The following is a 20,814-nucleotide window of genomic DNA, read 5'->3' as shown; positions in this document are numbered from 1 at the left end:
ATTGATACCCGCCCGGGACCCGAAAATGATGGAACCTACCGATCGCTACAGGGCTGGCAGCTGCAACCCGTCGTCCAGACCTCTGAAGCACAGGGCACTCGTTTATACCTGTTGAGGCAAGACGGTGAAAGGGAAGCTACCCGGAAGCCGCTGAAGAGCACTATAACTTGAGCCTCTCAAAAATCACCCAATCTAAACTAAACTACCGACCATACCGGCAGCCCGGTCCTGTCCTAGCTTTATCTTTTTATTTGCCACACCCTGCCCGAACGAGTAACCCGAGCTGTCTTTGATAACGAACTTAGATGCTTTTTTATTCCTGTCCCTTTTTACCCGAACCAATTGGTACTCGCGGAATGAAACGTTGAGACCAGTCGAAGCGAGGATTGGCCTGCACAAGAAAAAGCTAAAAGAAAAAAGAAGAGAGCAGGTCTCGGATAACACGTTCCCCTTTTTGCTTTTCGTTTCGACCTATGACGAGTGTTGGAAGGTTCTGGTACATTTCCGTTGCGAGATGTATGACTCGATTTGTAAAAACACCAAAGAAGATATCGCCAGAAACAAAACATGCCACTGATAATTCAATGGCGCCGAAAGTTAAAAGCCAAGGCAGAGGGTAAAAAGTAACACACCATCATCATGCAATCATCACATACGTATACACTTTCAAATACTCGTGGGCTACCAAGGTTATTATAGATACCTACCTGTATGTAGAGCATGGACAGTCCCTAGCTGTCTCGTCTCGGGCTTGCTCTCGGCGACCCACAGGCCCTTATCACCCAAGTTTGTCGCCCCTTGGAGTGTAGTCACAACACTACGAATTGTACATACAAGAAAAAAGACCCAGTTTTCATCCTCTTTTTTTCTTGTTTTGCGCCCTGGGAGCGAGTTTAGAAAAAGAATACCAAAGCACAGAAGAGTAAAAACCGTAAATCATCCCCCATCCCCCTCGCCCTTTGATCTGCAACCATGAATATCATTTCCTCCTACTCATCCTTGAGCTCAATAAGCCCTCCTGGGCCCATTTGTTAAGACACAGACGGTGTCCGTCTTTTCGTTTAAACACACATACATAGTACCTGGACCCAGTGTTCACCGTGCTCCTTTTTTACATCATATCACCCTTTATTGTTATCGCCCATCTCACTTTCGATTATTATGTCGGGCGAACAGAATGATAGTGGGAGTGGGAGTGCAAGTGGGAGCGGTGGTCAAACCAGCCAGGTCCACACTCCTGCTCGCAGGGAAAAGAAGAGAGTTGGCTGGCACGCAAGTAAAGAAGCTGTTGGTGAAAGCAGCGGATCTACTCGTCTACATCCAGGTCCAGTTCAACATCCAGACGAAGTCATCTTCTCACCCGCCGGATCACCCAAGCTTGCCCCTGGAGAGCTGCCACCCAACACACCAGATGCATACGAACTAAGTCTCGCCTTGACAAAGATCTTATCGGCAGAGCAGGACAAGAAGCGTCAGGAGAAACCTCCAATGTTGGCGCCTGATACACCGGAAATCATGGGCCCCAAGCGACCCAGGCCGGCACTCCGCAGAAACACCAGTTATGACGACCCCGGAGAGAGAGAAAAGGCGGACCAGGCCGAGTCCATGACGACAGAGAGACAGTACCGATCTATGGCTGATGCTCGACAAAGAGCTGATCGACTTGCTGTCTCTGTAGGAAGTTACTCTGCCCCAGGATCTCGGAGAGGCTCTATCGAATACGACCAAGTTCCTTCTTTCAAGCCTTTGATCGAGGACTATGACACCCCCAAGATCACGCCACCACCCAAGTCCACAACTGTTGAGGATGCGGGTTACTTTGGCCTTCGACAGCGTATGCCAAGAGTCGACGAGGATCTCTTCCTGCACCACGCCGCAGCAGAGAATCTCGTCAGATCGCACACTCGCAAGGGAAAGAAGGATTTATACACAAAACACCCGAATGGAGGGGGCCATGCGTCTGGTACCGCCACGCCAGTGCTCCAACAAGCTTATGCCCACGACTATGTCCCCCGACCGGAACAATACCGTGGTGGAATCCTTGGTTCACTCTTGAAGCTCTACAACGATGATAGAAACGCTCCAGGCAGTGGTGTTAACACACCAAAAGATCCAGGAACACCTCTCATCTCGCCTCGCAACTCGCCTCCTATATCGCGACCGACTTCATCCAACGGCACGCCCCTCCGAACACCCCCTCGCTCTCGACCTTCCAGCGGCTTGTTCAACTACCACAAGTCGCGCCACTCTAGTTCCTCTCTTGCTCTCACAGAGCTCATGAAGTCATCTTCCATGTTTGCTGCTCCCGCATCGGCAAACATGGCTGGCAAATGGGCCGAGAACGCCAAGCAACAACCCCCACCACCAAAGAAGCGGGACAAGACTCGCATCACCATTCATATTGCTGGTATCATTCAGCGTCACCGATATCTTCTCAAGCTCTGCCGAGCACTCATGATGTACGGTGCTCCTACCCATCGACTAGAGGAATACATGACCATGTCGTCGCGTGTTCTCGAGATCGAGGCGCAGTTTTTGTATCTCCCTGGGTGTATGATTATCAGCTTCGACGATAGCACTACGCATACGACCGAGGTCAAGCTCGTCCGTGTACCGCAGGGTATCGATCTTGGACGCCTTCGTGACGTGCATAACATCTACAAGGAGGTTGTCCACGATAAGATTGGCGTTGAGGAAGCTACGCAGCGACTTGACGAGGTCAACGAAAGGAAACCAAAATTCAACGTCTGGTTTAGAGTATTCTTATACGGTGTCGCATCAGCTTGTGTGGCACCTTTTGCTTTCCAAGGACGGCTCATTGATCTTCCTATTGCGTTCTTCCTTGGTGCTATTGTCGGCATTCTTCAACTCGTCTTGGCTCCTAGTAACGAGCTTTACGCCCACGTGTTTGAAGTTTCCGCCGCTGTCATCACATCCTTTTTCGCACGAGCATTCGGTTCAATCCAGGACGGCAAACTATTCTGTTTCAGCGCTCTGGCTCAGAGCAGTATCGCCTTGATTCTTCCTGGTTACATGGTTCTCTGCAGTTCACTCGAGCTTCAAAGTCACAACATTGTGGCTGGCAGTGTTCGCATGGTGCACGCTCTCATCTACACACTATTCCTCGGATACGGAATCACCATCGGCGCTTCCCTTTACGGAATGATTGACAGCAATGCCTCTAGTCGGTCGACCTGCGATAGCCCACTGGAGCGAGGCTGGTACTTTCTTTTCGTGCCGGCATTCACCATGTGCCTCTGTCTTATCAACCAGGCCAAGTGGAAACAATCTCCTGTCATGGTCGGAATGGCTGTTGCTGGCTGGTCGGTCAACAGTTACAGCGCCGACTACTTTGGCGGAAACGGGCAGATTTCCAACATGTTGGGTGCCTTGACGGTCGGTATCCTTGCGAACTTGTACTCGCGCATGGGACGACATGTAGAGAACGGCTGGCTGGACTTGGTCGACTGGTGGAAGCTCAGGATGCGACCACGCTACACTAGGAAGAAGTTCGAATCCGACTCGTCATGGTCCCTCCCTACCCTCACAGATCCAGAGTCAAGACCTGGTACACCCGAGAAGGGCCAAGACCCGGAAAAGAAACCACGCAAGGTCGGATACAGTCTTGCGGCTGCGGCTATGCTTCCTGCTATCTTTGTTCAAGTGCCCTCTGGTCTTGCAGCTGGTGGTTCTCTCCTGGCTGGTGTTGCCATGGCTGATGAGATTACCAAGAACGGAACAAAGGTTGCGAGCGATATCAACACTATGGGCAATCTTGAAGGAACTGCCTTTAATGTCTTGTTCAAGGTTATTCAGGTTGCCATTGGAATCAGTGTCGGTCTGTTTATGAGTGCACTGATTGTTTACCCGTTGGGTAAGAGAAGAAGTGGACTGTTCAGCTTCTAAGAGTTGTCTTCTTTTTTGTCTTTTTGTTTATTTCTCATGTTATTTCCTCTGAAATGGGCTTAGAGCGGTTATACAAAAGCAACAATGGGATTTTTCTTATGTTTGTCTTTGTTTGGTTTATACTGGGATCGGATTGGAAGCGATTGGCGCATAGCGAGCGTGTCTGAGGTTTCATTTTTGTTTTATAAAGGTTAGACATATACTATTATAGAGATACGGAACGGTAATGACCGGGATGAAATGAGAAACACAGTACTACAGGAAAATAATACCATATAAGAATTTATTTATCAATAAATGTCTCTTGACATGTGATGTTGCACGAGTTTTAGGATCGTATGTAGGAAATCTCGATGCTCGATTTTTATGACACAGTGACGTCAGATACGCACTCACTGTCTGACCCTCTGCGACACGACCTTTCTTCTCATTCCATCCATCATAAACACTACCAATACATCACGGCCACTAACAGAATACACCGGATTTTGACTTTTTCTTTATTGATTGAAACGGCACTAAAAACAAGAACTCGGCATCACCCAAAACCACGCGCAAACATGAAGATTCGTTCTTCTCGCATTTCGGTCTCAATAGCAAAGGCAATATGCCAACGCCACGGCTCCTCAAAAAAGGGTCTCATAAAGACCATCATCTCATTCTTTCGTCTCTTCAAACTCCTTCTCTCTCGCTATCGGTCCGTCGACTTTTTAGCTCTACGAAAGGAAGTCTGGCAGATTGACGAAGACGAGTATCACGTTTCTTTCGAGACCGACACCAAAGACTCGCTCGTTCCCATCGGAGATCTAGGATACAGCGGTTCTACCTTTTTCACCACTGCAAATGAAAAGTATCTCATAAAATCACTACCCAGACGCTTCGAGCATGATTTTTTCGCAAAGGAACTGCTGGATCCGTATGTTGGACACATGAAGAATCAGCCGCACAGTTTACTCGTCCGTATTATGGACCTTGTTTATGCACCGCACAAGTCTATCGGTGGTATGCTCGGTGCTGCGCCTACACATCACATTGTCATGGAGAATTTACTCTACGGAAAGCCAGATGGTGAACAGGGCAAGACATGGGAGACGTACGATCTCAAGCCAAACGACTACTTTTTTCCTGAACGAGATATCGCAAACGGTGCTCTCGTGCCGAATAGTGTGATAGAGCGTCTTGTCGATGAATTCCCCGACAAAGTCCGTGTTACACGCCAGGCCAAAGAAGAACTCGTCTCCCTACTCTTTGCCGACTCAGCACTCCTGGCCTCCCACAACGCAGTCGACTACTCGCTCTTTCTTGTGCGGTATCCCAGAGGCAGTGAAGTACCCGTCGTAGAATCCGACGCGGGAAATTGGCGAAGGGGAGTAGATGATGTGGAAGGGAAGTGGACATACCGATGTGTTCTGCTGGACTTTTTCTGGACAAAGCATGCCTTCCATGCAAGAGCTCTGACAAAGATAGTCAAGATTTTCAACAAGATTGCCCACAAGGGGCCCATGAGTATTACTGCGGATCCGGCCGAATACAGGGAAAGGTTTATGACAATGGTGGACGAGATGGTGGTCGAGGGGTGATACTGTTATTTTCCACCGCAACAGAATTCTTTCGACGCCAAAAGCACGGAGTAGGGCAGGTCTTTATTTTCTATTTTGGCGATACCTGATGTTCTCTTGAATGCACGACCATGGGATGATTCATACAACATTTCTACCCAAAACTTGCTCGATGCTGAGGGTCAATACTAGTTGATAGGCGACGGCTTCACGACACAGACGCAAGTTCCCCTAATACAAACCTAATATATATGGCTTTTACTTTTTAGTTGAAGTACTTTCCTTTTTTAACTCATGAGAATTATTGTGATACTGAATGACTTCCCCGAGCAGCGTTGCCTAAATGTCTGGAGACTTGTACACAGTCATACCATGAGACTTGTCACATTACCCTTTAAACCCCGAGTATCAATTTAAAGAAAGACCCCATTAATATACAACTATTTGACAAACTTCGAATGGAGTATGCCCCTTGTCGATTCACCGAGGCTACTTTGGATATCTGCTAGTTGGAAATTATCCCATTGACATTGGTTGCCAGTAGTAGAAACTTCACTTTCTCAACTTTCAAAGAACAAAGAGGTAAAGTTTAACAAGCAACTCAAGATAGGAATAAAGCAGACGAATAATCATATTCACCTCTTGTATATACCCTGGCACGTGAAAGAAACTTTGACTGCCTGGCAGTAACTGTGTATATTTCTATCGTTTAACTTCACAAATCACAGAATAAAAAAATCAACCCTAATTCTGTAAAAACAAATTCGTACAAAGAAAGCTTCTCCTTTTAGGTTTCTTGTAAGGCTATATATTTGCCCCCTTGTCCCTTGTTCGCATTTATTCTCTCTTCGTCATTGTTCATTGTCTTTCCATTTGGCTACTATATTCTCCTTCGTTCAAGGCCTGCCTGTTGCTACTTTCTTTAAGCATCGCTTTACCTTCAACAGAAGTACTATCTTCAGGAACCCCTGTATTCTTGTCAATATCTGCATCATATGCAGCGTTACCAAACACTTCTTTCTCGACCTATTCCCCCACCTTTATCTCGTTCCCTCAGAAGAATATTATCATCGAGAGCATACTCTTATCCGTTGATAAACAACGTTATCATCATTCCTCGACATACATAGGACTATATCTTTCGAGTATCACTCTAACTATTACCACTATTCCCTATACACAGAACACTACCTACCATATCAGTCACAATGCCTCGCTTCCACTCCCTACCAGCCGAGGTTCAGAACTTGATTCTCTATTTTGTTGTTGAATCTTCAACAGCTTCCTCTACGCCCCAAACAGCCTCGGCCCCTATGAAATCCAATCTGGCTCCGTACGCCTGCGTCGATAAGTTCTGGAACTCGTTTTTCGAGTCAAGAACATTCAACAACCTCATCATCACACAATACGACATCCCCGCTTTCTCCCAAATCCTAAGCCGTCAAAGACGCCTACTTCTCAAGCATCTGTGGTTTCGCATCCAGCTGCCAAACTATTTAACCCCGCCGATAAAACAGGACGAAAAAGCAAATGTCCTCTGGGATCTAGATTCGGCTTTTACCAAGTCTATTTCTGAACTCTGGGACGTCCTTTCGGTATGGGACAGCACTAGACACAAGGGCATGACCCTCGAACTTAGTGCTTTTTCGCCGAGTGACTGGAATGGCTACTCTGTTTACAGAGCTGTTGAAAAAGAAATAGGGATGTATAGGGAGCATCTCAAAGCTGGATCGACAGAGCAGTACGAAGCTGCCAGTGATGTGCACAACCAGTATATCAACTGGCACAGTGCTATTGGGGGTGTAAGGGGGCGCAGTGACTACTGGTTCGCGGCAGTCAACAACCTCTTCGGTTGGAAGCCGCTCGAACTTACCGAAGACGTTTACCAGCTGCCTCCAATCTCAGTGGTGGCCAAGTTCCTTATCCGAAGACAGCAGTATCGGGAGATCTATCCCACTGCTCTGGAAACGATGCTCCGCAGTCTAACAGCCGTCCAAGATATTCAAGTCGAACGCTGGCGCTGCGCAGAGTCCCGAGACGAAAAGATGTGGTGCAATGAGGCACGGATTGCCTTTGGTATGTCTCTACCAGGATCGGTCAAGAGACTCAGTCTACACGGCGAGATGAGCCAGGTGTTTCACAACTGGGAGCCCAAGGAGGCCACAGTTGTCAGCCTGGCCAAAACGCTGCGACAGTACACCAGGCATCTGGAGCATCTGTCTATTTCGCATCTCGTAGATGCAAAGGAGTTTCTGCGTCCATTCTACACTGACAATGGGGTCAGATTGTTACCCGACTGGGAGAACCTAAAGAGACTGTCTCTCACCTCGGACATATTTAGGACTGGCACAGAGAAGGACATTACAGACCTTTTGTGCGCGGCCGCTCGTGCTGCCAGAAGGATGCCCAACCTCGAGATGCTTGAGCTATGGAACGGCGACGAGGAGAGCGCCTGTATCTTTTCTTACCGAGTGGAAGACATGGTTGGCAATATCAATTGGCGTGGAATCCATCTCCCAACACTCAGCCATGAAGTATCCAGAGCTTGGGGGCTTGCTTCTATCAACAACAATCGTCCAGACGTCAGAGAATCAGCCAAGCCTTTCGAGACAGAGCGCATTCTATCTTCCATGCAAATGCTCAAGTACTTGAACAGCAAAGACCAGGCTCTGCATCCCATCTCAGCTTCGAGGGCAACCCAGAAGAGAAAGAGGAATGAATCGGATGGTGATAAGATGAAGAACATCAAAAAAGCGAGGAACTATTAAATGGAGGATGGTTCCCGGACGCAACAGTATAAATTGGGGTTTAGTATGGCTTTTAACACTCATGACAAGTTGTACATCATTTAGACATCACGATACCCAGCATAAATTGCAAGTTAAGAATAATCAATAATCATAATTGTGTAACAGTTTCCATGTTTGGATACCAACGACTCCAATCGTAATCATACAGTGACAAAATTAAAAACGCCTTGTATGCATCCAGTGCCTACAAACAATTCCCACGCAACTTTCCTTTTAAGCCATAACCGACTCGACTCTTGAGTCTTCTCCAGAGTGAGACTCGCTGTTCCTGGGCTTCTCGTTGCCACCATGGAAGTGGGCATCGTCTCGCTGCTCGCGGGTAATGTATCCAGGAGGAACCCACTTGTGACTGTTCCAAGGCTTGAGGCCCTCCTGACCATACATGAGGTCGACGTTCTCCAGACTGAGGGCGCGAGATTCGAAAAGGAAGAACCAAACAAGGGCAGCGGCAGCCAGGTTGGTTCCGACAAAGACGAAACCGTAACCGTAGGAGATACCGGCGGTGGCAAGAGGAGTAAGGAAAGCAATCATGACTAGAGAATGGGTTAGTGTTGGAAGACATGTGTTAAAAATAGAGCAACTTACAGTTTCCAAGCCAGTTACCGGCTGTGGCAATAGAAGCTTGCTTCGCACGAGTACGGAGAGGGAAACTCTCGCCAATAACGACCCAAGCCATGGGACCCCAAGTACTGGCGAAAGAAGCAATAAACATGCAGGCGCAGACAATAAGAACGATACCGACAGCCTTGTTCTCCTCGGGGTTCATAGCAGTACCGATGGCGGCAAAGACGGCGAGCCAACCAGCTTGCCAGAGAGCACCGATGAATAGAGGCCAGCGACGACCGAATCGCTCGACAAACCAGAGACCCATAAAGGTAGTGGCGACGTTGACAGCACCCAGGATAAGCTGGGTCTGGATAGGGTCCTCGATACCAGCAGACTCGAAGATGGAGGCACCATAGTAGAAGAAGTAGTTGACACCGGTCCATTGCTGGAGGAAGTGGATGAAGAAGCCGAGGAATGTTCGCCAGACAAGCTTGGGAATTGAGCTCTTGGGGTTGAAGCACTCGGCCCAGCTACCCTGGCCGACTTGTCGTTCCTTGTCGAGAATGTCCTTCATTTCCTTCAGGTCGTCCTGAACGAGGGGGTGGTCGAGGTTGTGCTTCATGCCACGGAGTCGACCTAATGATATCTGGGCGCCCTCCCAGTCACCTCGAGAAGCAAGCCATCTAGGAGACTCGGGGACGACAAGGATACCGATACCGAGAGGAAGAGAGAAAGCGATGCCGAGGCCGATAACAACTCTCCAAGAAGCACTGTTGGTGTCCATTTTTTTGAAACCGAGACATACTATGTTGGAAACCAGGATACCGATGGTGATCATGAGCTGGTAAGAGGCGACAACAGCACCACGGATTTCTCGAGGGGAGCATTCGGACTGGAACATGGGGACACCGACGGAAAGGTTACCGACACCGAGACCAGCGACGAATCGACCCATCATCATATGAACCCACGACTCCATCGCCGTAATCTGAATGATATTACCGATAATGAAAATGGCGACTCCGAATGTCATACTCTTTCGTCGACCCCACCAATCAGCGGTGCTAGAGGAGTTGTTAGCTGGGGGTCGTAGAAGATCAAAGGGAACAACATACTAAGCACCAGAGAGGGCACCAAGCAAACTTCCAATGCTCATGAGACTAACGAGAATGGACTGAATGATAGGGTCCCATTCTTTAGCACCCTCAGGGCCTTGTGCAAATCTGTCCTTGAAGTCTGTGAACAGGAGCATAGAACTAATCTGACCCGTGTCGTAACCGAAAAGGAAACCACCAATGGATGTAATCACACCCAAAAGGATGGATTCAATACCACAGTCGGCGCCATTGACCTTGATAGACCTGGAAGAGGGAGATGGTTAGTATTGGTAAGAGACGAAGAGAGTGACAGAAAGGGAGTGCATACTTTTGGCCCAACATGATGAAGTACGACTGCCTAGCAGATGACAGAAGTAATGTTTGGGTAAAGAAAAAGGAAGTAAAACTAGAGTGAAGATCTGTTTCCAAAAAGCATGAAATGGTGGGAGGACGAGGGTCTTTTATTGTTCAAGACGCGACCTGGTCTGGTCTGGTCTGGGTAGCGGAGATTTGAGTCGTATCACAAACAGCGGGAGACAGAAAATGGTTCTGCCCCATAAACGCATCCTGATCCATTACGCTAGAAGGAAGAACGGACGGACAATAGGAATAGGCAGTCGGGGGGTCCGTTGCAGGCAAGTGCAGGTGCAGGTGTCCTGGCCCATCCTTCCGTTTCTGATGATGATGAATGGGGCATCATTTACTAAACTTGGCAGTCGTCATGGGGGGAAACGAGAAACCATCACGGGCAACCAAGTTCAAGTCGGCCGTTGCGCCAAATGCAGATCACTTGATGACCTAGTGTTTGGTATTCTGCAGTAAAATCGTCAAAAGGAACGCGGTCCATGTTGGACGTTATTCTCTAACGGGTTTGAGAATTAAAGGGCCGATGTTAGAGGCGTTTGCATAGAAAGAATCCTTTTTGATCTGGGGTTTCTCCAATATTTCGTGTCTCTCATGCAGAGACGACGGTCTACTGTAGGCTGGGCAAGGCGAACAAGACAATCTTGGCAATGACCTGGGGGTGTCGTTGCGGGTTATCCACGGGGAACGAGTCAAGAAAGTACAGGGGTCGCGTCCGTTACTGACGGACTGGCACTGATTGGGTTTTCTGGAAAATGTGGATGTCATTTTTCCCCTTGGCACAGGCACATAAAGTTTTCTGGGGTACGTACCTGACTGAGCCTCTACTCTGAAGCAGGTGGAAACTTGGCCAAAAGAATTTGATGGTGTTGGTGTTGGTGTTTAAGGATTGGCTCATGACGTAACTGTCAAGGTAAGCTTAAACCCCAGTGTGTGGCCCAATTTGGTGACCCAACATTGACCAATCTCTGGGCGTACGGCATCGTTCTCGGTGCGATAAGACAAAAACACTGGATACTCGACTCCACGTCGATCACGGGGTCAGGGATGAATTACGCATGAGACAGAACAAGAGAATTGAATTGAATGCATCCCCAGCTTCTGTCACAAAAAGCCACCGAAGAAAGACCTTGATTCTGTAGCGAGATTCTGGGGAATTCTGCGGAGAGCCGAATCCCAAGAAATCTTGCTCTTGCATCACTCACTCTATTTCATCGAGTCCAAGGTTTTGGTTCTTGCGTATCATTCATCGCCAAGCAAGGAAGACAGGGAGAACATGTGGATCTTTGTTCACGATGATGTCTTGGCTCAAGTACCGGCATATTAATCAAAGTCTCTAACACGCTAACCAGAAAAACTCTTCAGCTCATCTTTTTCCTTGCGTGATTACCTACAGTTATAGCGATAAACTCCTTATAAACTCCTTACGCTGCATTGATCAAAGCCTGCCTACATTGAAAAATCTACTCCGGACCCGCATCATTTCGGAATCTCCTATGTCTTTAAAAGAAGACCCACCCGGAGCCGTGGAGAAGCCGGCCGTTTACTCGGAGCTTCATGCCTGTCGCTGGGGAACGGACAGACGTTTTCAACGTCGACCGTCCACAATCACAGAGTAAACGGCCCGTTTGTCGCATGAGGCCCCCCTATTCCCTATTTTCGACTTCCCCGAGACAACAGAAGCCTATCAACATCCCCCAAAGCCCCCATTTCTCCCCAATATCTCCCCCACGACCCAGCAAATGCACAAACTCCAGAGTTTTCATCGAGAGAATCCGGGTCAACATTCTGGGGACTCCTCATTCCCAACTCCGCGTTCATCACCCAGAAATGGCGGAGATGAAGGAGTAGTGAAACACCAGCTGACTGTGAACGGGCCCTATAAATCGGCGGTAATTCGGCGCTGTCCTCAGACCGTGGGTGAGTTGTCGTGGATAATTCAACTCATCACCCGTATTTTCTTCTTCGACATCCGACTTTTATAGAACTACGGAGTAGATCTGTATACTCTTTACGTATAGTTTTCCGACACGAAAAACAATTTTCGCTCCTGGATCATCTCGGTGAACCGGTGAGCGGGAGGTTCAGGCAGCTGAACATGTATCTTGCCCAAAATATACCCAAAAAGGAGAATGGTCCAGACATACAATGGGGCTCATTCGACGTTTGGATCACGGTCAGGCTCAATTACCGTTTTGGTTATGAATGCATAGCCACCTGTTGGCCAAGATGTACGCAGTGGAGAAGAGCAAAGTTTGTTGTCTAGAGGGATTCTCTCAGAGACTCTGATTCAACCGCTGTCACAACTTTACGATCGAACCACGGATATTCATGCAAAATTTATGCTTACCAACAGTTGAGTTTGCATGGTTAATGCCTCTTATCGATCACTTGCTATAACAAGTCGACTGTTACAAGGCTGTGTAAGGATTCCAAGCATCTCATCATCACATCATAACCCCTTTCAATCCTGACTTTCCATACTACAACTTTCACATATGAGACCACAAGTAAAAATTCCCTCGTCTCGTTTCTGGACAAATCGGAACTTGTATATGAGTAAATAGTTGACAGACGAGCAGCGATCGAATGTCCTGTCTTTCGATATGTATATCTACTATGCAGTCTGGGCAGCACAACACTAATGCACTGCGCTTATTTCCGAAGATAAGGTCGGAAATCTAAATTCGGAAACCCGGATGTCTATCAAAATAGATTATGTTAGGCAGGTGATCGAGTTTGAACTCTCACCGCGAGACTAAGAAGCGAGTAATCACAGGAGCGGAACCAACTTGGTCATGTGAATAGCGTGCTGGGTTGCAGAAACACAGGGTCTTTTACAATCGTATTTTCCTGCATAACTCTATTATCACGTTTGTTCTTGATATCCTTGCAAGTGTAACACGGACGGCGTGTGAGTTTTGTTGACGGTTATCAACGGTGTTTACATCATTGATGGATCGTCATGTTTATTTGACCGTTGATAGAGCAGCTATGTGGAGAAAATTATAAGCATACAAATAAAGCCATTTTTTCAGGGTCTAATTTGGAGTTATTCCTGAGAATTTACGACAGATTGTTACATGACAAGTCATTGATGAGGTTGTCATTGATCAGCATAGGGTAGTTGATTGACCCCTGTAAGTGTCATCCACTCGCCCTGACAGATATCTAGGGTCCAATTCCCCATCAGTCACCTTTTTGAGGAGCTTGATATGCATGTGAAGAAAGTTGCAGAAACGCTTTTAGTCAAATCCAGAAATTTTTCTTGGAGATGGTATTTAGACGTTGAAAATCACTTCAACAATGTCGTGATAAAGTTTACAATGAAACTATATTTAATCTAATCTCGGCACGGACGGGTCTAACCCCTCATAATCTATCAGCCACGTTAGCTACAACCTCCTCAGTCTCCCTTGCATTGAGTTCACTCAACTGAAGTTCTGAACAGTAAAACATTCTCAATAAGATCAAACACCATGACTTATTACTGTCCCGACTGTGACAGGCTTTTCTATTCGGGGAGGAAAGCTCGTGACCAGCACTGTCGAGCAACGGGCCACGCTCTCCCACGATTCGAATGCGACACGTGTAGTGACTGCTTCGATGATGAGTATGACCGTCGCGAGCACATGAACCTGCAGCTACACTGGTGTAGGAACGCGCCAGAATGTATGCTGTGCTGTTTTCGCGCTGTGACCAAAACAGAGATAATCAAGCATGAGATTGAGCATCACAACTACTGCGCTGACTGTAAGCGCCAGTTTGCAAATCTCAACTGTATCCAACAAGTGAGTCCTGAGTTGCCAATTTGACAGGCATATATTCTGACAAGGTGCAGCATCTAAATGGAAAGATTCATCGCGCGTCAACAGTGAATTGCCCCTTTTGCAAAGCGAGATGCGGCACAGCGACAGGTTTATCGCATCATCTTGAACGAGGCTCTTGTCCACGTGTTCCAATGGACCGGCAAAAACTTTACAAGTATATCAAGAACCGTGATCCCAGTGGTGTTATCACCAACAAGCGCCTCGAATGGTACGGAGACAAGACGTACGACATCAACCCCCGACTAGCATGGAATCCCTGGGCGAAAGCCTATGAATGCTATCTATGCCACAAGCTTAATTCTTCACTACATGGCTTAAAAATGCATCTCGAATCGCCAAAGCATCAGCAGAAGTTGTATCATTGTTTGAACCCGACTTGCCTGAGGGAGTTCGCCACGTTGGCGGCGCTTATCAACCATCTCGAGAGCGAGAGTTGCAAGATTATGCGATTTCAGCAGGTGCAGAGGAGTATTGCGAACATTGTTGATCCCAATCGGATTATTTCCAACTAAGGGGTGTTTTGATAAGAGTTTCGATTGTCAGTTTGGGTTGGTATGTATAATAGAATGGGAAGAGACTGGAAGTCAGGGAATACCGGCGTGGGTGATCCTTATCATATGGTGTTTGGGCCAACGATTTGCAGGAAGTTGGAGTATATTATTCACTAATATATACAAGTTTGCTAGACATAATTCAGTGACGTGACTGTTCAGAGATACCGAAGAACCATCTTGCCCATATGTCTTGAGCAATCTCAAGGTTACACTTCATCATTGCACACCAGGCAGTTGCAATTGGAAGCACATGAAATATTTATGAGTGGGAAGGTTGGGCTTATGAGTGCCTCCCTACAGGTAGGTACTTAGGTAGGCAGGCAGGCTCACACCTACTGACTTGGCAGGCACCTTGGACTCCTTTGTGTTAATTACAGTCATCGCGTGCCCGCATCTACAAGTTGACTGCTTCCCCTTTGCTTTCAACTTCTCCTTTCTCCCTCTTCCGTAACACTTCACCTCAAAACACCCATTTCGCATCGCAGAATTCATCCAATTTCAACAAGTCAACTCTGCTATAAAATGGCCTTTTCGTGTGGCACTTGCTAGAAACAGTTCCCCGCGGGCGAGCAGGCTCGAGACAGGCACTGCAGCGACACAGGACACTACGCACCAAACTGGCAGTGCGAAGTGTGTTTCCTGGGTTTTGACTGCTACGAAAGCTGCGATGAACATGAGAAAAACGACTGTCTCTATTGTGCGGAATGCGAGGAGGAGTTCTTCGACTGGGAGGATATGGACGAGGTATGTTTCTCACCACCACTTGAACTTGTGTCGTTGACCTTGCAAGCATTTGAACTCGACCGATCACGAACAGTCGGAGTATCACTACCAGCATCAAAATCAGGGTGGTGCTGTTTCCTATTACTACAACCAAGGTGGTGCTATTTCTCATCGTCGAGGCAAAGGAGTTGTATGTCCATTCTGTGGAGCAAACTATCGAGCTGCCAGTGGTGTTGCCCACCACCTTGAACGTGGGTGCTGCCCTTGTGCACCCTTGGACCGAGATACTATGTATCAAGAAGTCCGAAGACGAGATCCCGACGGTATCATCACCAATCACTTTCTCGAATGGGAACCAACCGTCCACTACCAGGCCACAGAGCTTGCTTATAACCCATATTTGGGAGAATACGAGTGTTATATCTGCCACGACTCGTTCCGACGGTTGTCAAGCCTGAACCAGCACCTTGGATCACCACGACACCAGCAGAATTTGTACCACTGCCCAAACAGATCCTGTTTTAAAGAGTTCACAACGCTCGCTGGACTCGTCAATCACTTGGAAAGCGAATCATGCCGTTTCATGCGGTTCCAGGCTATTCAAAATGGTATGCGAGGACTTGTCTCCTCATCTCGACGCATTGGATTTTACTAAGGCAAAGGAGAACTGGTCGATACTGAGAAGGACTGCCCTGAATACTCGGCACATGACTTGACAATTGGCACTAGACGAGGGATTATGATAGTGACAAAGTTTTGGGAGTCAGACACATCACGTATGTTTAAAACCAGCCCGGCTGGTCTTTATCGCATATTTTAAGAGGGGATATTGTTTTCGAAGAGTGCCTGAATCATGTACAACACCTATGCTTACCTAGAGGGACACCAAGTCCTAGGACTTGAGTTATATGATACATCACATATCAGTTCTGCCAAGTCGAGTAGAACAATTAACAGCCAGTCGAGTTTACATCCGAGATCTGCTCGCTTTGGTCTCATCTCGATTGTTCTGGCAATGTCTCACCTGCTATTTCCTGCTTACCTCGATGACTATTCCCGCCACCAAGATTTGATTTGTACCTGATGGGAGCAATTATAAAACAACATGGCCTAATTGAAAAGCGATAAATTGAGGCTGACCAGTGTATATACTAACTGTTACTGGTCAATTATACATCCATATGACATTGCGCTTTGACCTCATCGGCTATAAGGACACGGTGCCTCCTAACTCGAAACGCTTAGCTGCCCATAGGCGCAAAGGGTCTCTGTTATACGACTGTGGATTCATGTATAGGAAAAGATATTGACGAGAAACTAGCTAATTGAGGTAGCCTCTAGGTCTCACGAAGGATTCGAGGCGAGTCTGGGACTTTTGTAGTATATTGAAACGCATTGACGGATCTAACTTGAAAGATTGTTCTGCATATCCAACTGTAAGAAGATTCCCGCGCTTATTTCCGTTGTCTTAGATCGGTTTAATTACTTGCTGCTACTTTTGTATTCGGGGCGAGAGGAACATTTGCAGATTAACAAACAAACCGTACGATGCTGAGCCTCTTGACTCCCTCGTCGCAGTAGTTATGGCCTATTAAAAGACTCGAGCGACTCGCAGTTAGTGTCCTGAGTGTTGCTGTGAGAACCCATACGCGTACTATATAGCTTGTATCTGTAAGCTTGTTGAAACGCGGTTGATAGGGGAAACGGGAGATGGTCCGATGCACTAAACTAGACGCGAAGCTAGCGAACGCCGTCCCGCACGTTAGAATTCTCCAAGTTAGTGCCCGCAATGTCGCATTGCAAAAAACTGAGAAAGAATGCTATGGGAATAGCCGACGAAGTCTTGAGCCCGGATGACATGTAACTAGAAGATATACGGTCAAGGTCAAGAGACACTGAGTCATGTGAAACAAATTGTTGCTTTGTGGCACTATTTCTGTATATATCTCTATCTATCTATATGTCAGGGATCAAGCATACTTGTTAATCATCTTGAGGATTGCTTGGTTGATTTCCTTAGGATTAGTGGCGCTCAAGTAATGTCCACCTCCCTCAACAAAGTCAAGCGTAGTAGCGAATCGACTGCACCTGTGGACGCCAGCTTACGACCGGACATTCAGGGGTTTGAACTCACCACCAAGACTTATAACGCCAGAGTGAACGGCAGCAATAGTAGCAGCGAAGAGATCTTGCAGGGGATTAGAGTGCACAGAGAGTTTCACCAGTCAACAACACAGAGATGACACGTCGACGACACAAAACAATCATGATACAATTTGACAATGGAATATTAGCAACAACGGCAGCGTCTTTCTTTCGTTTAGATTACAATACCCAATAAACTACCTAATCTTTAACGTATTACCCTGACATGACATACGCAACTCCTTCTCCTTACACTCAAAGTCCTGGGTCGTGACTCGTGAAAGTCGTGGTGTTTAACTCCAGGCTAGACTAGGAACACTATAGGATTTCAACCTCAAACAATCCAGTATTCCAACCAAAATCTAACATGCTGTATTCCCGAGGGGATACCGTCAAGGCGGTTAGGTTGGTTCCAGAACACCTCTAACCGAAGGCAGACTCAGTATTACCATTCAAGGCATTGTGACGGAATCATTCGAGAACACGAGTCAATGATGGATTCCGGAAATAGTAACAAACTTTGTATATTCCCGTCATACCATAGCCGACAACCTTTATGTATTCGTGACGAGGCTGCATCTTTCGATCATTAAACTTCGAGGGACACCCACATCAATAGCCGACAACCTTCTTTTTGCAGGGGAATGCTGGTGTGTTGTTGGTACTGGCACTTGGCCTGAGCGCTATAAGGCTGATGAAGGATCCCACCGGCTTTGTGTTTGGGATGTCCATGTGGTCTTTGTCCACTCGTGCAGCAGGATCTTGATCCTTGAGCTGGTGTGCCTGTAGATAAGTTTCCCATTCCTCGGGTTGTTCATAAGAGTAACTCGAGATGTTCCGTGCCGAGTTGTTTGCTCCCCTTGTCCTCATTCTCATACTCGAACCTAATAGGTTTGCGGATTCGATTCAACTTTGCCAATGTTTGTGACTAAGAGGCGTAACGGAAATAGACCAAAATGGGATGGATTAAACCTAATGGGTTTGTATTTTGTGATGTCGACGTAAATAAGCTCCTCATTTCAAATGCTGTATCGTGGAGGCGTTGATGACCTTCGGACCAAAACCAACCACGACATCATGAACAACACAAATCAGCTTCAAAAAGAAATAAATACCAAGAGTACAAAAAGAAGGAATACCAATGAATTATGATCTACATGGCTTGAATCAAGATAGCCAAGTTCACGCTATTGACAGTATAGGGTAACCTGCCTCGTGCACGTGATCTTCTGCACCGCTCTTTGAACGCATTGATGTCCCTGGAAAGACGAGACGAGATCGCGTCGCTCTTTGCTGTTGCGCATTCCTTAAGCTGTCGGATATTTCCTTTGTTGCTTGAGCTTTAACGCCTTTGAAACAATTCTCGACGAAGCCCGCCCTCGATTGGCTGGTTTGTCTCTCAACAATTGCTTGTTCTGCCTTCGTTCAGCGCAAGCGGCTTTCTGTTCGCTCCTCCACAGACACGTCACGAAACGAAGCTCCCACCAAAACTTCATTCCGCCCCTCCCCCGCCGTTCGTTTTCTCCACGGAACCAACCATAGCAAAGCGACACCTCCAAAAACCCCTTCATCACGACCAATATACTATCTAAACCATCTGCGACACTAAAAGACATCTTGGGAAATTAGTCCTCTTTCGAGCTGAGAGGACCGACGTACTACACCGCCATCATGAGCCGGACGTTGACGAGCCGGCAGGCTGAGGAGCTGTTCGTACAGGGGAGCTTCAGAAGCTTATGATTTGCCTATCTGACCGTGCTGCAGGCATAAATCCATCATCGCCTACCTCGCCGCAAATAACCTGCAAGATAGCGCCAATGCCATGAGGACGGAGCTTGGTCTTGGAGAGGATACTTTCGACCCAGCCACCGCTAAGAAGTACGAGACCCTGCTGGAGAAGAAATGGACCAGTGTTGTGCGCCTACAAAAAAAGGTATGCTGTTGATGCGCCCTACTATGTCCTTGGCTAACGGAGGATATTACAGATCATGGATCTGGAAGCGCAGACCCAGAACCTTCAGACAGAACTTAATAGCGCTACACCGACATCCCTCGCAAATCGTCGAGGAGATCCCGCATCTTGGTTGCCATCTGGCCCTCCACGACACGTCCTTCAATCGCATCGAACGCCAATCAACTGCGTCGCTTTCCACCCTATCTTCTCTTCTATCGCGTCCGGCGACGAAGACGCTACCATCAAGATTTGGGATTGGGAGTTTGGCGAGCTTGAAAGGACGGTAAAAGGTCACACCAAAGCGGTTCTCGATCTTGATTATGGTGGTCCAAAAGGTCACACACTTCTTGCCTCTTGCAGTTCCGATTTGACTATCAAGCTTTGGGATCCTTCGAACGAATACCAAAACATTCGAACACTACCTGGCCACGACCATAGCGTAAGCGCCGTCCGATTTATACCCTCCGGAGCACCAGGAGCTCCGTTATCCGGAAACCTGCTCGCGAGCGCCAGTCGAGATGTCACAGTGAGGATATGGGATGTTACGACAGGATACTGCGTCAAGACGATAAGAGGGCATGTCGATTGGATCCGTGACGTTTCTCCCTCGTTGGATGGAAAATACCTACTATCGACCGGTAACGATCGAACAGTGAGGCTCTGGGATATTTCTGTACCGAACCCCGAAGCGAAGCTCGTCATGATTGGACACGAGCATTTTGTCGAGTGCTGTACCTTTGCGCCCCCAGCAGCATATTCGCACTTGGCTACCCTCGCCGGAGTCAAGAAGCCGCCCCCAGCTAGCAGCACGGCCGAATTTATGGCTACCGGGGGAAGAGATAAGACGATCAGACTGTGGGACGGTCGAGGAAACTGCATCAAGACTTTGATAGGTCACGACAACTGGGTTCGAGGACTGGTGTTCCATCCAAGCGGCAAATTCCTCCTCTCCGTATCCGACGACAAGACAATTCGATGCTGGGATCTCAGCCAAGAAGGAAAGTGCGTCAAGACTGTTGAAGGATCTCACGAGCATTTTATTACGAGCTTGAGATGGGCGCCGCCTATCATCAAGGATAAGGGTCCAGGCGAAGAGGCCAATGGCGATGTTGGTACTCCGAAGAAGGTGGCAGCGACGGCGCCTCAAGATGTGCAGATCCGTTGTGTGATTGCTACCGGAAGTGTAGATATGTCTCTTCGAATCTTTTCACGATAGTTGGATATCGACGCGAGATTGGACACGAAGAAAACCCAAGTGAGGTACTGATAAGCAAATGGCTCGGCCCAGCGATGTACAGCGAAATCAGTGCCGATGCAGGTTCGCCCC

At 47.6% G+C, this 20,814-nt stretch overlaps 6 protein-coding genes across 6 annotated transcripts; 5 read left to right on the top strand and 1 right to left on the bottom strand.

The window, feature by feature from the left end:
* Positions 1 to 1,161: 1,161 nt before the first annotated feature.
* On the top strand, positions 1,162 to 3,906 carry FPOAC1_007944 (uncharacterized protein; the record flags this gene model as incomplete). The annotated part of the gene is made up of 1 exon (XM_044852390.1): positions 1,162 to 3,906. The coding sequence occupies one exon, from the start codon at positions 1,162 to 1,164 to the stop codon at positions 3,904 to 3,906; it is 2,745 nt and encodes a 914-aa protein (XP_044705060.1).
* A 560-nt stretch (positions 3,907 to 4,466) lies between these two features.
* On the top strand, positions 4,467 to 5,486 carry FPOAC1_007943 (uncharacterized protein; the record flags this gene model as incomplete). Its single annotated transcript, XM_044852389.1, has 1 exon — positions 4,467 to 5,486. One exon carries the CDS (start codon positions 4,467 to 4,469, stop codon positions 5,484 to 5,486), a length of 1,020 nt encoding a protein of 339 aa, XP_044705059.1.
* A 1,187-nt stretch (positions 5,487 to 6,673) lies between these two features.
* On the top strand, positions 6,674 to 8,233 carry FPOAC1_007942 (uncharacterized protein; the record flags this gene model as incomplete). Its single annotated transcript, XM_044852388.1, has 1 exon — positions 6,674 to 8,233. One exon carries the CDS (start codon positions 6,674 to 6,676, stop codon positions 8,231 to 8,233), a length of 1,560 nt encoding a protein of 519 aa, XP_044705058.1.
* A 255-nt stretch (positions 8,234 to 8,488) lies between these two features.
* On the bottom strand, positions 8,489 to 10,260 carry FPOAC1_007941 (uncharacterized protein; the record flags this gene model as incomplete). Its single annotated transcript, XM_044852387.1, has 4 exons — positions 8,489 to 8,808; positions 8,861 to 9,885; positions 9,937 to 10,182; positions 10,247 to 10,260. 4 exons carry the CDS (start codon positions 10,258 to 10,260, stop codon positions 8,489 to 8,491), a joined length of 1,605 nt encoding a protein of 534 aa, XP_044705057.1.
* A 3,500-nt stretch (positions 10,261 to 13,760) lies between these two features.
* Positions 13,761 to 16,043, top strand: FPOAC1_007940 (uncharacterized protein; the record flags this gene model as incomplete). Its single annotated transcript, XM_044852386.1, has 4 exons — positions 13,761 to 14,072; positions 14,123 to 14,569; positions 15,221 to 15,409; positions 15,456 to 16,043. The coding sequence occupies 4 exons, from the start codon at positions 13,761 to 13,763 to the stop codon at positions 16,041 to 16,043; spliced, it is 1,536 nt and encodes a 511-aa protein (XP_044705056.1).
* A 3,161-nt stretch (positions 16,044 to 19,204) lies between these two features.
* Positions 19,205 to 20,703, top strand: PAC1 (protein with putative role during mitosis; the record flags this gene model as incomplete). Its single annotated transcript, XM_044852385.1, has 3 exons — positions 19,205 to 19,242; positions 19,298 to 19,466; positions 19,519 to 20,703. The coding sequence occupies 3 exons, from the start codon at positions 19,205 to 19,207 to the stop codon at positions 20,701 to 20,703; spliced, it is 1,392 nt and encodes a 463-aa protein (XP_044705055.1).
* Between the last annotated feature and the right edge of the window lie 111 nt (positions 20,704 to 20,814).

The sequence above is a fragment of the Fusarium poae genome, chromosome 3, assembly GCF_019609905.1.
Source record: "Fusarium poae strain DAOMC 252244 chromosome 3, whole genome shotgun sequence".
Taxonomy (NCBI): domain Eukaryota; kingdom Fungi; phylum Ascomycota; class Sordariomycetes; order Hypocreales; family Nectriaceae; genus Fusarium; species Fusarium poae.
Note: the sequence above shows the minus strand (reverse complement) of the source record. Positions and strands in the feature narration are given on the sequence as shown.